This window comes from Typopeltis vanoorti, chromosome 11 (assembly GCF_054136105.1).
Source record: "Typopeltis vanoorti isolate ZY-2024b chromosome 11, IOZ_Tvanoo_1.0, whole genome shotgun sequence".
Classification (NCBI taxonomy): Eukaryota; Metazoa; Arthropoda; class Arachnida; order Uropygi; family Thelyphonidae; genus Typopeltis; species Typopeltis vanoorti.
Window position 1 is genome coordinate 92,167,594 of NC_143559.1, and position 16,904 is coordinate 92,184,497.

Sequence of the window (16,904 nt, forward strand, 5' to 3'; positions counted from 1 at the left end):
CATGATTACAATGCTGGCATCTTTTCCCTGCCCATAAGAGGAACGCTAGATTGACAGAATTATTAATGACGCGGCAAGAAGGCACCCTTGGCCAGAAACAGCCTCGTGAGTTTAAAATGGATGCCAGCTTTTTTGGCAGTGATTCGGAAATCACGAATCCTAAAGAGGTGGGGGAAAGGAGTGGCTATGGTAATACGGCGCAGTATATCTTGCGTAAGGGGGGGCGGGAAGCCAAGTGCCGTCTTGTGTAGGGGGTTGAGTTACACGACGTATTATTTTGCAGATAATCAAGGAGCAAGTTTCACTAGGAGACTTGCATTCGATGCTAAAGGCAAACAAGCTCTGTTTTCGTCTCTCTCTCATATAATACATATGCTAACACCTCAAGAGTTCTGACACTAGCAAGCACTTCTTACTGACTCATACTTTCTGATGACCTACGGGTATTTTGTCCATTAATTTTTTTTTAGTACGCAGCGATATTTATTTCTTAATGTCAGTCAGTATTGAAGATACCCTTTATTTGGAAAGACACCTGATTAAGTTCCATCTGGAAAGCACGGAACATTTATAAGGGCTTTCTTGAGAGATTGTGGTATTTCGACCCTCTGCATCCGATGAACACATCCATTGGCAACACAATAGACTACGGCGATATGATTAACCCTCTTATCATGGCATAAATTACTTTTGCGAACACCCGCGACACTTGGTTGTAAAATGCATTTGGTTCTAATGGGTGAAGCAAGAAGAGATGAAGATGTCGGTAATACAAGAACCAACATATCAGTTCCGAATGGTGCCATACACAAAGCACCCAGTGTCTGTTTTCTTTAAACAGTTTAGTTAATAATAATAATATAATTTAACTGTGGATTAAGTATAATAATTTTAAATCATTATAAATATAAAACAAAACGTTGAAATAATAAATTTTATCGAATATTCATGTTGTGAACATTAATAAATATTTATTAATGTTCATAATCTTCATCCTGGAGCCTGTGTAGCTCAGTGGATGTCTTGGTTTCGAGTCTAGTCGGCGACTAGAGGAAATTTTTCTAAGCCTTTTTTCGACCGGTTCCCGAGTTAGTCGATCTCTGGCACGGGCAAGCAGGTTTTTCCTCCCGGAAACTCGGGTTTTTCGTCCTGTAAACTCAAGAAAATCGACCGTAGAACCCACATTATTTCAGACATTAAATATATTGTGTTAGGGTTAGAGACCACGAGATGGCGGCACATTTGAGCCGTCTCTCTTCACTGCGTACCGCTTAATTAGTGATAGCCTTGGGCCATCTGTCTCTGATTGGGTACCAGTGGAGATTGAACTGCCCACTCAGTCTCCAAAAGTTAGATAGGGCTAAATGGCCTCGCCTACTCCCGTATATACGGGAATAAAAAAAAAAAAAAAAAAAAAAAAAAAAAAAAAAAAAAAAGGCGTTAGCTGATTCTGCTGATCTTCATCCTGACATTTTTTTTTACTATCTTCGGGATGGACTTGAGGATGTTAACTGAAGTTATATATATATAAAAAAAAAAAAGCGGTTCCTCTGACGAACCAAATAGATACGTCTACATGTTATCTGTTGGTAAACCCTTCATCGGATTCTGTGACATTTTCAAATATGTCTCTTCCTAGGATTTTGTTCGCCATTCTTTAACCAGTTGAACATTGTTGACAATGTCAAGTTTCGATTGGCCTCAGCGGAGTTAAAACCCTCTTCATAATTGATTATAATTTCGTGCCTCATATGAATCATTGTAAGGAGAAAAATTCCAATTCCTTGACGGCGTTTTTCATTAAAATTAAATGGTGTGAAAATTAAATGCGTTATTGATTCAAGCAGTAACTTTTCGTGACTTGGAGGGACCAGACAGGGACGATCTTCAAAGAGGATTTTCTTTATGGATACTTCATTAATTAATACAGCTTAAATTAGACTGCTTAAAGATGTCAACACCTATTAAGCAAAACTGTTTTATATTCTTAATAGTTTATTAAAACCGTGCAGATGATAGATAGATAGGCGAACCATGCGTAACAGAAGCGACATTAAGAATGTCAACATTGCAACAAAATGAAAGACGTTACCGAAGGCTTTACATTTAATGAACAGACTTTCATTATCTGAGTAAAAATTTAATCAGAGAATGAGAGAGAGAGAGAGAGAGAGAGAGAGAGAGATAGACTTATGACATGCAGAAAGAACAAAGTTATTTTATTCATATGTCCGTGTCCATATAAATTCAGCAACTGTGACCGAACAGATTGATTATAATAAAATTTTGCATGCATCGACCCAATAGAATGAAAGTAATATATGCAAACGCACAAATTATACTAAACTGTATGCAAACACCTCTTTAGCCTTAACAATAGCCGAGAAGATGCAATTGTTTCGATAATCTGTCATCATTGGGTAACAATACAGCGCGATACCATTGTTGCGTCATAATAGAAGCTTATCGGAAATTTTGAAACATTCCTAGCCAGGTTATAAATAGACACGAAACTCATTTATAATAACCAATCGACAGACCTTATGTTTACTTTAGTCGATATGTTACAAGCTTCTCTTAGCAGAAATGATAATTTGGAAACTATAGTGTTTCAGATTTAAAGATCCTTGGTGATTCGGTGATAAAAAATATTTGTTTGAGTTATTGAAATACAATCCTGTATTCTCTATTATCTGCGTGTTTCAACAAACAATGTTTCTTATTGTTAAAAAAGCACAAAAATAAAATATATTACAGCACGTGCTTAATTGTTGAGGTGAACAATACTGAAGAGTGCCCATATATTTTTATGCATTGCTTTTGCTTATGTAGGCAATATTTGGTTTTACGATCTCTTTCTGTAGGATCTAGTTATTCCTTATCCCTTAAGCACTAGAACGGAAAACTTTCATCGAATTTTTGTTTCTATGAAGTTGCAGAAGTAATGCCTTGAGGCACGAAAATACTTGTGAGAAAATATACTGTAGGCTTTTACCTCGTGGGAGATATACTTCTCTTTGCCGGCTGCTAATAATGTTTGGTTTAATCAGGTGGATGAACAAAAGTCATGTTTAAACAAGATTCTCTGTTTCAAGCAAACTTAGTCAGCTTTCTAAACTCCCCCAAGCCTTCCCACATTTATCGGGATGACAGTATCATAATATTTACGTTTAGTCTGCCTTCAGAACATCTCTACAGAACTTTCAATTTCTGGGTGAGCGAATCAAGCTTTCTGAACTCATCTGCAATGGTGAGCCTTGGGAAACTTCTGAAAGTTTTTTTTTTTGGGGGGGGGGGGTGAGGGGAGAAGGAGGAGTTGCATGTGCGTTTGACTGTGTGTGTGTATGCTGGGGAGGTGGATTTCTATTTTATTCGGGGTAAGAATAAATTGAAAGTTTTACAACTACAAAATCAGACGAAAGAAGTAGGAAAGTTCGATATCTGTATAAAAAAAAAAAAATCCTGCCGTATTTACAATAATTTGTATACTTTAGAAAATTTTTCGAATTCTTCCTAAATCAAATTTTTAGGCAGAATTATTTCTAAAACAAATTTTAGGGAGCATTCCTAAACTATTCCATTCTGCCTACTTTTCCGAAAACTTTATATAAAAAAAGGACTAATATTTATTTACATCGGACTTACATAACGAATTCCAGCGTAAATAGAGAACTATAAGTTAACAAAATCTTATTATGAAGAATTCAACGCAATGTTTGAATAATTATCTCTTTTTTTTAACAGCCTTACAGCCTTTTTTCATGGCACGTTTTATTCAGTCCAAGTCATAGAAATGTTGATATTTATTCTAAAGATTCTTCGTGTCATTCAATGTAAGTTTTAGAGTCGACAAGAATACCCGATCACGCAGCCCTTTCTACGCTCCAATCTCCTCCTTTCCACACGCATACGTTCCCGTTATGTGTATTAGATTTTTCTCTGTACGTAGTTACAAGTCGGTAGATGCGAATTCATGCGCGTGACACATAAGAAAGAGAGAGAGAGAGAGAAAAAAAAAAAGAGGTGTTTATCTTTCTCTCATATCTCCGAATATATTTCCACAAGCTGTTCATCTTTGTACCGCTTCTGCAGGTGACATTTCCTGTAAAGGTTTAGATATTAAAACTGAGCTATGAAACTGTCTAAGCATGAATGCGACTTCTTTTTATTCTTCCTTTTCTTGGACTTAATAAATGTACTCTGTATCTTCTCACTGAAGAAACAAGTCAGAAATTCGACTTGGAAGAAGTGTAGAGCTTATGATAGACTACTTCGAACATGCGTTTTTTTTGGGGGGAGGGGGGGTTTCGGAGGAGTTTCAGCAACACATGGACTATAGTCTCCGTAATATTGTTGAAAGGATGATAGACAGTGAAGAGATACAATCACTCATGGATGGCAAAGAAAAGATGACATAAGAAATGTCCCAGCTGTTTCTTCCTCGGTGTACACATTGCACATCGTTCTTTACTCTCTCTCTCTCTCTCTCTCTCTCTCTCTCTCTTCTTTCCTTACTCGTTCTATCTTTCTGTCAGTACCTAAATTCGTATTGTAAGAATAGGAAAGGAGGAAGGGTATGGAAAATCCCAAGATGCTACAGATCCACCCAGTCTTGTACACTGTCCTGCATTTGTGCTACTTTGGAGAGTTTTACATCGATAGGCTTATCTGTTTCGTACAATGATGGAGCTTGAAGGAAGATGCCTGCTGTTCCAACAACACACGCAAAGGTAAAGATATACAGGAACAATCGGTCCAGTACCATGGCAACGTATTTCCAGTCTTCTTTAATCTGATAGGGAAAAAAAGAAGAAATAAAATCATAGAATATTCCCAATGTAAGAGAACACACAAAAGTAAGTAAACGAATGCTTTACAGTGTCTTGCCAACAGTATTGGAAGATAATAAATTTGGCATTTAATTATGAAGAAGGTCGTTCATTAATAATTAACAGGTGTAATGGCAAACAACAACGAAATTATCTAGATGAGTTCTTCTTCTAGTAAATATTAAACAAACTCTTTTTCGAGATCAATTCTCGGTCTTTTTAAAAACATATTCCGCAAATATTTCGGTTATTGACGCTTCATTGTTTTTGCTAATGGATCGGCTTTCAAGAAGCTGTCTATGCATTAATATGACATTTCTGTAAAATTGTTATAACGCACACAGATGCGTCTACCAATGTCTTTGTTTCAGTGATTCCTAAATTTAGTTTTTTTATACAATGAAAGCTGTGGAGCATTCATGACTAAACATACACACGTAACATAAGTAAATATTTCGTCCTAAGTATCTTAGGACATCGTCAGTACAGTTGGTTCAAACAATACTAGGAATCACATACAGTTTGGGCGCATGATTACAATGGAATCCCTCTATAACACGCTACTGCACACATAGAGGGATTCCATTGTAAGCATGCACCCAAATCGTATGTGATTCCTAGTATTGTTTGAACCAACTGTACTGATATCCTAAGATACTCAGGACGAAATATTTACTTACAAAAAATCTTATTACTGTGGTTACGTGTGTATGTTTAGTCATAAATTTTAGTTTGATATTTTGTTACCGTTCCATACCATGTGCTTCTTGCATACGCGAATGTAACTGCCTAAAATACAACCATACTCGGTGTCATCATCTCTATTGGGCAATCATCTCAAATATACAGTATACAATATACGTATACTTTTGGCAAGATAGTGTAAAGGTCTAGTTTTCACATGAGCATAGTATTAAATATTTTACATATTTAAGAATTGGAAAAAAAAACCACACACACAAACACTTTTCTTCAGAAAGCGAAGATTTTTCTATTCATGATTTTTTCCCCCCCAAATTTCAGAGATATGTTTCAAACGTTTTCAATTACTTTTAAGTTTTTCCATTTCGTTAACCCCCATACAAAATTGCTGGTCAAAAACTCGAACAGTTTTGACTAAATCATCTGTCCAATCCAATATGGCCCTTTTTTTTATTTTTTTATTTTTATTTTGTTCATTGCTGACTATTGAAGAAACACGTGGAAAAACGTGAACGGAAATTGTAATCCACTATTCCACGCATGCGTACAAATGTTCACGCTATTCTATTCGCAAATTTAGTCGAAGTGGATTCGTTTTCTGCAGGGCCATCTAACATTTCGTGTTCAGGATGTGGAAAAGGCGGAGAATGACCGTTATTTAAAAACACACACACACACACACACATCGTCAGGTCTCAACGGTAGGGTAAAACATGCGAATCAGCGGAAACGGATTCTTTGCCGAAATGAAATCACCAGTTATCAATTGTTTTACAAAAAAGGACAATTTTTTTTTAGGAAACAATTTACTTTTCAAGGAACGTCTCTCTCTCTCTCTCTCTCTCTCTCTTTCTCTTTAAGAGTAGAGCTAAGACGACGACGGCGGAGTCGCCAATACTCTCTTTCGTCGTGTGTGTCTTTCTTTTATCGACGCACAGCACAAGACACGAAATCTCCCCACGTCTCTCTCTCTCTGCCTTCATGAATAATTCAATTGGTTAGACGAAAGCCAATGACTGTTACGCATTTCTGTCATCTTCCGTCTTTGGTAGCCTCTTCTAGTTCGGCAGCCCCCGCCGGGGTCATCCGTCGTTTGGGTGAAAGTTTTTCGGGACGGCTTCGATTGCCTCCAATCTCCAGCGGTAAAACGTGACTTCATTTACGGGAAATGTCCGCTCAGACAGCATAAGTTATTCAGTGACAATATCGGTGACATAAGAAAGGATGTGTCTTAGATATTCAGACGCAATGCACTTCCTCTCTCTCTCTCTCTATCCCATTCTGCTGTACCTTTCGTCACAGAGATACGAAGAATTTCGTTGGTCATCATCGAACCAGTTCTTTTGCCGGCAAGAAAATTTCGACGAACCACGTACACACTCACAGTAATTCCTTTCGCTAGAGGAATTCGGTGGTCGCGTATGTGCCCGTTTGTCGTTAAATAGAGCATAAAAGCGGCAGTTGGCCATTGAATAGACTGCCAAAAAATGCGGTTAGCGAAAGAACGTAGTCTATAGTCTAAAGAGTTTCGAAAATTGTCCGACGGTTGTAGCTAAAAATAGAAGAAAAAAATAAACCGAGATCATTGAAGAAAGATTTTGATTCTAAGATTAAAACTACAGAAGGAATTTAAACAAATATTACATGGAAATAAATCCAATATTGAGGATATGTTAATGTTACAGTTTTTGAAAATTATCTCTGAGTACTCTGGATACGAATTTGAAATTTATCTTTGTGTACGAACATTGTTAAATAGACTGGCGTTTCCCAGCACTAAATGAATTCAATTCATTTAAAATTAATGTAGGTGGCACCCTATAAGAGGGATTGTATAAATGATTAATCCTTTGTGTATCATTTCCATGTAACAAGGAATTCCATCTTATTTAATAGCTCTGTAGGATTTCCGATGTTTATGAATTCAAGCTAATTATCTTCTCGAAAAAACCATAATGTTATGTAAATTCAGATTATTTATTCAAAATGACAATGTTGAGAGAGAGAGAGAGAGAGTACCACATGGTCACAAAGATGTTTTTTTATTTTGAAAATTTTTCGTTATAGGTAAATAATAAAGGTATGTAATTGTATACGATTCTGCATGTAAAGTTTTATAATTAAGCCATTTTCGTTATTTTGGGACAAAAATTCTATTCTGCTAACTGTATAATAATTTTAATATTTTGACCTACGGAATTTATAGGATGGAACTTTGCTTTCAATTCTAATGAAAACTTACCAAGAAGATCAAAAAAAAAAGGTACTTCATTTTGAACTAATTTTTGAAGTTTCTTCTTCCTCTAAGAAAACGTTATTAAAATAGGCTTAGTTAAAAAAGTTCCGAACTTCTCTAGTTAAGCCTATCTCTTCAGCAGCCAAATAATTTGCCACATAACAGATAATTATTCAATAGATGAGAACCGGATATGGTAACTGGTAATCGTTCCTTTCACTTGCGATTCCAAACCACCAGGTCTATCTCTAATTTACTAAGAACAACTCCATTTCTACTGTCACCTAATACGCTTCTTGAGATCTCGCTTTAAATCTCATTATTTTTAATGAAGTCCGCACTTGTCCCTGGAAATTTCTGATACCGTAGAGAATGTCTGGGAGCTCATTATCGAGTCTGATTAGCTAGCTTGGAGATGTATTTAAAACTTCGTCCGTTCTCTGATACCTTCTAAGAAGTTTTCCTTCATCTTTAATACATTGTGTGAGCTATAGAAACAGCGGCATGCAGGAGAAAAAAACTGCATAAGAGAAAGAAAGAATTTCGGTATATAATGAATAAATCTAGATCCTAAATAAGAGGACTATAGAATAGGCAAAGAGGAAAAGGATTAGTTGGCGAACAATTCGCATGAACTATGCAGTAATTACAAAGAATACTATTTCCCTATTGAAATGTATCCGAGTCTTAAGAGATGTAACAGTTTCTAATTGGTTGAAGAAATTCATGCGATGTTTAACAATAAATTCACTAGTCAAACAAGATAACTACGTTACTCATCCCATCTTGCTGTTAATTTGCTTAAACTACTGATTAGTGTTTTTTGCTCCTCGCTAAACGTGCTTTGAAAGCACGTCCAGTACTTTTTATGGTTAATTTTATGCCCCCCCCCCCTTCGTTTTTCGTAATGTTATTGGAAGAGCACTTCGAAGCAGAACAGTTGTAAGAATACCGTGAGTATTTCGTGGGAATGAGGGGAAAATTAGCGATTTACATACTCCAAGAACGTGTGTTGGTCCGTGCACATCTAAATGCCGTTTTAGCAAGGATAATTTTAAAAGGGGTGCTATACAAAGGTAGCACACCTTTAAAATTAGAGTGTTATTAGAGTCTTTCAAGAAATAAGATAAAATATTTACTAAAAGAGAATGACGTTGTTGAAACGAAGATGACAAAATCAGAATGCAGCCGTAAAAAATTAAAAAAAAAAAACAGTAGAATTCTAATCCAAGATAAACGACAGAGGAGTTGACCTAACATTAAAATATAATAACACAACTCAGCACTCTCACGAGGACACGAGAATGTGCTGCGGCATGAGGAAAGTTAGATTAATTTGAATTGTCAGAAGGTCACGTGGCGTCCAACTATTCATACTTTTCGCTCTTCACTTCAGAGATCACGGACTTCACTAAACTTCATGAATCTTGCAGCATCAAGCGCTGATGAGAGAAAGGAGCTGATCACAAAATAAATTTAGTAAACTTAGTCAAAGTTTACTTACACTTTCGAAGTCGTCCTGGTTGTCTATGTGCTGAGCAATGAACATGGCGTTGTGGATGGCTCGTTCGATCTCCCGAGGTATCCTGCGTTCCATAATGCCCGGACTTGATTCCAGTTCGTGAATGATAATATCATCGGACGCCGCCCGGCGGAACTGCGACGAGTTATCGCGACCGGAATTCTTCTCGGTGCTGTTCCCCATGGAATCCTTGACGAACGACTCCCGACCGTTGTTCTTGGAGCCGTTGTTGCTGTCTTCGCTGTCGCTTTCGATCTTGTACTGCGGCGGTCTCATCAAGAGGAGTCTCGGCAAGGTGCGGATGAACACCCGTCTCACCCACGGAGCCATCCTGTGGGTCGACGGAGATCTAAAGTGGACGTTGAGCACAACAATGGTAACGATGACGGACAAGGTCACCAGGATCATGGTGAACACCAGGTACTTTCCCAGGAGCGGCATCGCCAGCGAAGTCGACGGAATGATCTCCGCTAACACTAAGAAGAAAAAAGTAAGCGACAGGAGAATCGAGACGCATAGAGACACTTTCTCCCCGCTGTCGGAGGGAAGATAAAACACCAATACGGACAAACAGGATATGCCGACACAAGGGATGATGAGATTAACGGTGTAGAATAAAGTCTTTCGCCGCAGCGTGATGTTAAAGGTTATGTCGGGATACGGCTCAACACAACAACTGTAAAACTTCTCGCGACGTTTGGCGGGAACGGCCATGATGTCCCATTCTACGCTCAAGTAGAATTCACTGAGGTCAATCCCCTCGGGAACAACGTCTTCGTCGGTAGGATTATTTCTCAGATGTTTGAGATCCACCTGAAATAAACAAACGATGGTAATCAGAAACATTGAATGATTTTACAGTTTAAAAAATATATATAATTAAATAAGTAGGAAATAATGTCTGTTGTCGCAAAGCCATTGCGACATTTTTGCCCTTCGGCTGGTAAGACGAGTTCAAATCTCATGTAGAACCTGAAGAACTTTGTAGGCCTAACTTACCTTCAGATGGAAGTGAGTTAGCCTCGCCTCATACCCTTAATTGTTTCGGCAGAATCTTCAGCCATCAACCTGAATCTCCTTTGCACATTTACAATCACGTTTGTCGATCCAAGAAATTTCACTAATTTTATATTTCCCATCCTCAGAAGTGCAGCTCAGAACTAAGAGTAAAGATGGAGGCAGAAAGGCCCATTACAGTTCAACCTCAAAGGCAAACCCTTCATTTACACTTTGTTCTCATGAGAGCGATTGCATTGTGGGTAACTTTAGACTGAAATAGCGAGAGGGGAAACCACGTTAATTAGTATCTTTTAAAAGATTCGATGGCAGATGAAAACAATTAGCTTCAAATAAATTTTTATCATTACTTTTTTTCTCCCTAGCAAACTTAGCTACTCAATTTTTTTTTTTTTTTTTAAATGTAAAAGCGTACTTACAATTTATCTTGGGTTTTCTCATTTTTATCCAAAAAACATTAACGGCATTTGTTATGTCATGTCTTCAATCAAAATCGCCAATAATTTTTCATTTTTTCTATTAATATGCCCGTTTTCTTGGAAGTGATCGTGAATTGCATTGACTGAGCTTTTTATTACTACATAATGAGAAATTTTGGTTTTAGAATAAATCTCATAGTCGAGTCATTCATTTCATGAACAGGCGCGATGGTTACTTTTTCATTTTGTTTAATAATTTCTACTTTTAGCCCCCATAATTATAATACACCTCTTCTTCTGTTTGTGAATGCTCATCACTTTTACGTTTCTCAGGCATATTTAAGGTTTATATTTTGCTTACAGTGAATATACTGAACCAAACAAAATGGCGATGACATTATCAACTTTCGTCAGCTTGCTAGGAAAGTTATCTATTATATTAAAATTGAAGATATTATGGATCCAGCCATATTTTATAGTCAGATCTAGAGAGAAATTTAAAGTTTTGAAATTTTACCGCAAAGCTTATGGAAATATAACGTTGGAGTTACCTTTTAAGTAGCGCAATCCAAGGTAACTGCAATGTCGAAGGTTAAATTTTTGAAAAACTTTTTAGTTTCTTTTTACATTTGGCTATAAAATATATGGTTAAATTCATAATATGTTACCTATTTCAGACAAACTTTTAGCTCTATGGTTGTGCCCTCTATTATGCTCACAAATAACTTATAGTCCTTATAAGGACTGGCTTAAAAGGGGAGAAGCAAGAATGCTTTTCACCTTCCCCGTTATCTGTAGAGGACAGTGTAGGGATAAGGTGTGATTGAGCTATTAAAGCTCTGGTCATGGCAGGAGGGTAACCGCAATAGCCGAGCCTCAGTTAGAATTTCATTGGCTACAGCTTTGCCTTCCATTACTCTCCAAGTGTATTGGATTGAATGAATCAATCACCGACTATGTAAGTAAAGGTGACATCTCAAAAAATCGGACGATCTCTAGGCCACTCCATAGTGGGAGAAAGACCGTCCCTATCTCAGCGTTGGTTCCAGTCAGTGGCGGGCTCCCCCATCACCTAGCAGAATCGCTCAAATTCCGAAGAAAATCAATCACTGATAAAGTCCCTCAGCGGGCCGTGCCGGAGAACACTTTCCCCGGAGACTTAAAATTCTCCCTTAGGACAAAAACCCTAAGAGAGCGAACTCAAAAACTCTCGAAATCTCATCGCCCAAGGAGATAACAGCAACAGCCAAACCTCAGTTAAACTTCATTGGTTACAGCATTGCCATCCATTACCTTCCAAGGGTATTAATCACCGCATCTCACGGTCCAAGATGATGATAGTCCTTATCCTTATAAGGACTGGCTTAAAGGGGGAAGCAAGAATGCTTTTCACCTTCCCCGTTATCTCTAGAGGACAGTGTATGGATAAGGTGTTATTGAGCAATTAAAGCTCTGATCATGGCAGGAAGGCAACAGCAATAGCCGAGCCTCAGTTAGAACTTCATTGGCTATTGCCATCCATTACACTCCAAGGGTATTAATGAATCAATCACCGCATCTCACGGTCTATTGATTCCAATTAATCTATATCTCACAAATAACTTGAGACAAATATATCAATTTATAATAAATAATAATAATTAATATATGGTGTCAGATTCTATATGTAAAATTAAATAAAATATTTAAAATAAGTCTTCAATGATATATGTTTTTATTTATTAATATACTTACATTTATATATCATACAAAATATATTAATTTTAGTGTATTTAGTGAAAATTTCAGAAATATTTTGTCGATTGACACACCTGATAGCCATCGTAAGTCCATGATCCAAACTTCATAAAGCACTCCTGCTTATCGAAAGGAAAATACTGGACGTCAATCTGGCACGAACTTTTGTAGATGGCTGGAGGATTCCATACCACAGTCCCATCGTTATAGATGATCGCTTTTGTCATGATGGTTACTTCGTAGTTTCCATCAGCACTGAAAAATATACCAGAATTTGCATTGACTTATACATTATTCTTTAGAATACATTAAAAGTTACAATTCTGTGTGCAGAAGGTGGAATTTGAGATGCTTTGATCAATAGAGCTCTTAATAAAAATTCGGCCAACGGAATATTCATAAATGGAATTTTCTAAGCTTAGTTTGAAGTTTATTTTAGTTTGGTGAAAACAGCAGACTGACATAAGCAACTTAACACGTGCTATTAATCTAAAGTTCTATGTGAAATCTAATTGTTGATTTTGCATTGTTGAATCACGTGATATTTCCACAACTTTCTGTTGACTTTGTGTTCATTTCTACAAAGGTTTTCTCTTTCTTTTTTTTTTCCCCCTCTCTGTCTGTCTCTCTCTTTTAAAAGATCCTTTGTGATAGTGAGTAGGAAGTTGCAAGATATTTATTTCCATATAACGAAAGATGTGAACTTCACAAGATGGCACCATACGTTCAATGTCTTAAAACGCACGTCTTAAGGGGTACATCGAAGCTTGAAACGTGCGTTTTCTCATTCTTTCTCGCAGTTGCGTTTGCCTGCCTGTTACTTAGTCCCCCCCCCACGCGTATATCTCGTAGAAATTCCAGCGCGTTCGCTTAGTGCACGCAAGCGAATTATCACGGGTGGTAAAACGCTCCGTAGATTTGCAGACTCGCAGTGTCCAATGGCTGTCGACTTAACAATGTATTATCTGATAGAGTGCATTCGAGAGAATGCGGTCACGTCTCGACCGCAGCGAGGACCCTTCCGTAATAACAGCTTACGGCTGCTGATCGCTGCAAGTACGCGGCGAATGTCAGAACCTTCGTGTATGTGTGCGTGCGTGTGTGTGCTCGGTGGGTGCTAAGTTCTAACGTGTTGCGTTCCTGAAATAACCGTCACAGTTTTTTTTTTTTTTTTTTTTTTTTTTTTTCGTGCGGCGTGATGCAGCGGTTTGAAAAGGGCTGCACACGCTGCATACCTGAGTGATGTGGTAGCATCTCACCGTGTACGATTTCTTCTAAGGAACCGCACACTTTAAGGGGTGTGTCCTTCTTCACGATTCTAGTGAACTGGTCGAGAATGAAGAAATTTAAGATAACTTTTTTTTTTTTTGTTCGTACCGAAAGTTTGGGCATCCTCTTACTTGTCAAAAAAATCCTACTGCAGTCGATAACATATTTATTTATTTATTTTTTTTTTTAAAATGATTTTATATATACAAAAAAAAACCTTTGATTATCCTCCAAATGAAAGTGCGTTATGTTAACATAAAAATGTTCCCTTTGTTCAGCATAATTAGACCATCATAAGTTATGGCTTCCTATAAGCATAAATAAATGCCTTTATATACCGTAAGTTTTAGCAATAAAAATCCGATTATACCTGCCTTAAAAACAGGAAACTGTTCGTCTTGCTCAGGTGATACGTAGCATTTCCCAAATTAGATTTTTTTTTATATTCAATTGACAAATCTACATGTTTATTTTGTTTAGCTTACAACAATTAGTATCATGAGATTCTTTCATTTTCAATTGTTATCAATTTCCTCTTTGGAGAGTGAATTCTATCTATATTTTCCCTGTCTGCTGCTGCTGCTGGAGAATGTAATTGTTGACTTTCCATTGTTCGAGTTAACGCAACTCTTTTAATTTTTACAACAGTACTCTTTAAAACTACACTCACCAAAGCTTCGCAGACAAACTTGAGCTTTATATGTACAGTCGTGATATAATGCTGTTTTAGTTTGTAATAAAAGCAAAACTAATGAACTCTTATCTAAATAAAGAAGAGAAAAATATTTTAATCCGACCACCATATAATATAACCAGATATCCTTATAATAACAGGCGTAATAAATGAAGAGACTGAATTTAATTCTCAAATTTAAAACAAAATTGTATTTTATGTCTGGTTAACCGTCTGGTTTCTGTAGTAATGAGTCAGATTAACTTAGTCTGTCGAGTCCTCATGTTCGTACAACATCAGGTGTCTAATGGATGAAGCAAATGGATCAGTCTAGAGTCACTAATCACACGAATGTCACCATTTCATGCAAATATGCTAACAGCTGTAGTGAATTTTGTGCCACCATTTAAGACAGGTAACCGTGTTACAAGACCTCATAAACGGTATCTTAAAGAAAAACAGAACGGGTAACACATCTAAGGAGCAATTATAATCTTAGAGAGAGTGAACACGCAGATGGTTTTATTTTCTATCTTCTTAATGAGAAAGATATTAAATAGTCCGCCATTTTCTAAACTTTGCTAATAATTCTTCCTAGAAGACTTTCATGGGTTTATTGTAGGTTTTCTTAATAGGGTTAAGATTTAATCCGAGGTGTGTGTGTGTGTGTGTGTGTGTGTGTGTGTGTGTGTGTGTGTGTGTGTGTGTGTGTGTTGTACGTCCTCTCACGAAGCTCGGTTTAATTAGATTGTTTCACCGCCAAATCTGTGCAAACATCTCCACGGACTGACTCGTCGTTCTGTCCAGATAAGTGCAAGAGGAACGAGATCCTGAGAGACAAGTACTGGCACGTGTCCCCCCTCCCCCCATGTCCTTCCTCCCTATGTGACTACTTTGTGAAATAACTTTTCATGCTTTGAGTACTTTCGGAAACTAAATAGTCCCAACGTTTGTTAATTGGGGTTAATTAGAGAGGGTTTACAGATTTCTCGTTGTTGAACGAGAAGCAAGAAGAAATGGCTTTAGTCACGATTTGCTGGTTTTAATGTAATCGGTTCTAATTAAACACTTGGAGAAAAATACACCACAGCGTAGAGTGATTGATAGTGGTGTTTGTTTCTTTCTGTTGCTTTTCCCTCGTTTGGATTTATTTCGTTGCTTTTCTCATCCCTTCCGATGTTAAGGATAAGCAAAAAGTTGCGATGCGAAAGCTGCCGATTCCAAATTTATTTATTTAAGATTTTAGAAAAAATATTTTAAACGATTCAACAACGTTGAATTATAGTATGAATGATTATATTCGTCTCAAATTATCGAACAAAGCTTTTTATAGATTACCTGATGCTAACAATATATCAGAACACAGTTAGGTCTTATGTCTTGTAAGAAAAAGAAGAAGATGTCGCTTCACGCTGATTTACACCTTTCGTCTTTCCTGGCCTAAACACGTCACAATCAACGCCTAATCAGTCTCGAAAAAGCTGTCGTTATCAAGACATTATTTCTCACTTGTTAGAGCCTCCGTAGCTCAGTCGGAAAGACCTGGGTTCGATTCCCGTCAGTGACGTGAAGAACCTTTATATGGTCTCTTGACGAAAGGCGAGTTATCCGGTCTCATACGGAGGTAAAGGATTTATTTTTGTTTCCCAGGACAGGACCGGCTCCGTGAACACACGCATCTACAGACATAGGACACACCGGGAGGCATAGGACTAACCACCTTATCCACGAGTTACGGTTGCGAAGTCCAAGAATACTTGGAAAGCTCGTGAGCACTTAAGTGCCTGTTAGGACCATTGATAGGATAGGATTTCTCACTTGTAAAAACTACTGAACACTTTTTAAACTTCATCCCCACTTCGTCTCAGAATACTGTTCTCACACTGGAGTTGTTACGATCTACACTTACCTACAAAACGTTTGATTCTATTTAGAAGAAGGTCATCCGCTCAATACGATCCTCCATGTCACGGTCATTTCCTCATAGACATTCTGTTTCTGCCAAATGCCATTTCTGTAGGTATTTTCACGGACAACATTCTGCTCATTTCTGCATTTTCTGTTAAGTCTGTAAACAGCACGATCAGCTGTTTCTTGTTTCATTTGGTTACTAACCTACACACATACACATGACACTGTTGTCTTATAGAGTTTACTTTCTTTATTATCAAAGTATTTTCTGGCAAATTTTGCTTTGTACGTTTCGTAAGTGCAATGACAATATTTAGGATGTTGCTATTCGTGAATGTCATGTTTTCCGAAGATTGTCGCAAAAGTATGACATACCTAAGAAATTCTGCTAGGATTACAGTGAGGCTCACGAGTCACTGAGTTTAAATAACTTTATCACGGACAGTTTTAGATAAGTACTGAGTTAGTAAGGCAGTAAAAATTCTAAAAGACAACACGGGGTTTTCTTAAACAACATTAGAAAAGGGTAATAATTAATTTTTAAATTTATCGAATGCAAACATTTAGATTAAAATTTTAAATCTAAATT

General features: G+C 37.2%; 1 protein-coding gene across 1 annotated transcript in view; it reads right to left on the reverse strand.

Moving 5' to 3' along the window:
* Positions 1–4,592: 4,592 nt before the first annotated feature.
* Positions 4,593–16,904, reverse strand: part of LOC150101852 (acetylcholine receptor subunit alpha-like 1) — a 160,646-nt gene continuing 148,334 nt past the window's right edge. Inside the window, exons 4-6 of the mRNA XM_090400948.1 lie at positions 12,537–12,717; positions 9,272–10,102; positions 4,593–4,792 (exon numbers count right to left, since the gene is read on the reverse strand). Coding sequence (XP_090257074.1) covers positions 4,595–4,792; positions 9,272–10,102; positions 12,537–12,717 — 1,210 coding nt within the window. The 3' untranslated portion in view covers positions 4,593–4,594. The remainder of the gene's footprint in view (positions 4,793–9,271; positions 10,103–12,536; positions 12,718–16,904) is intronic.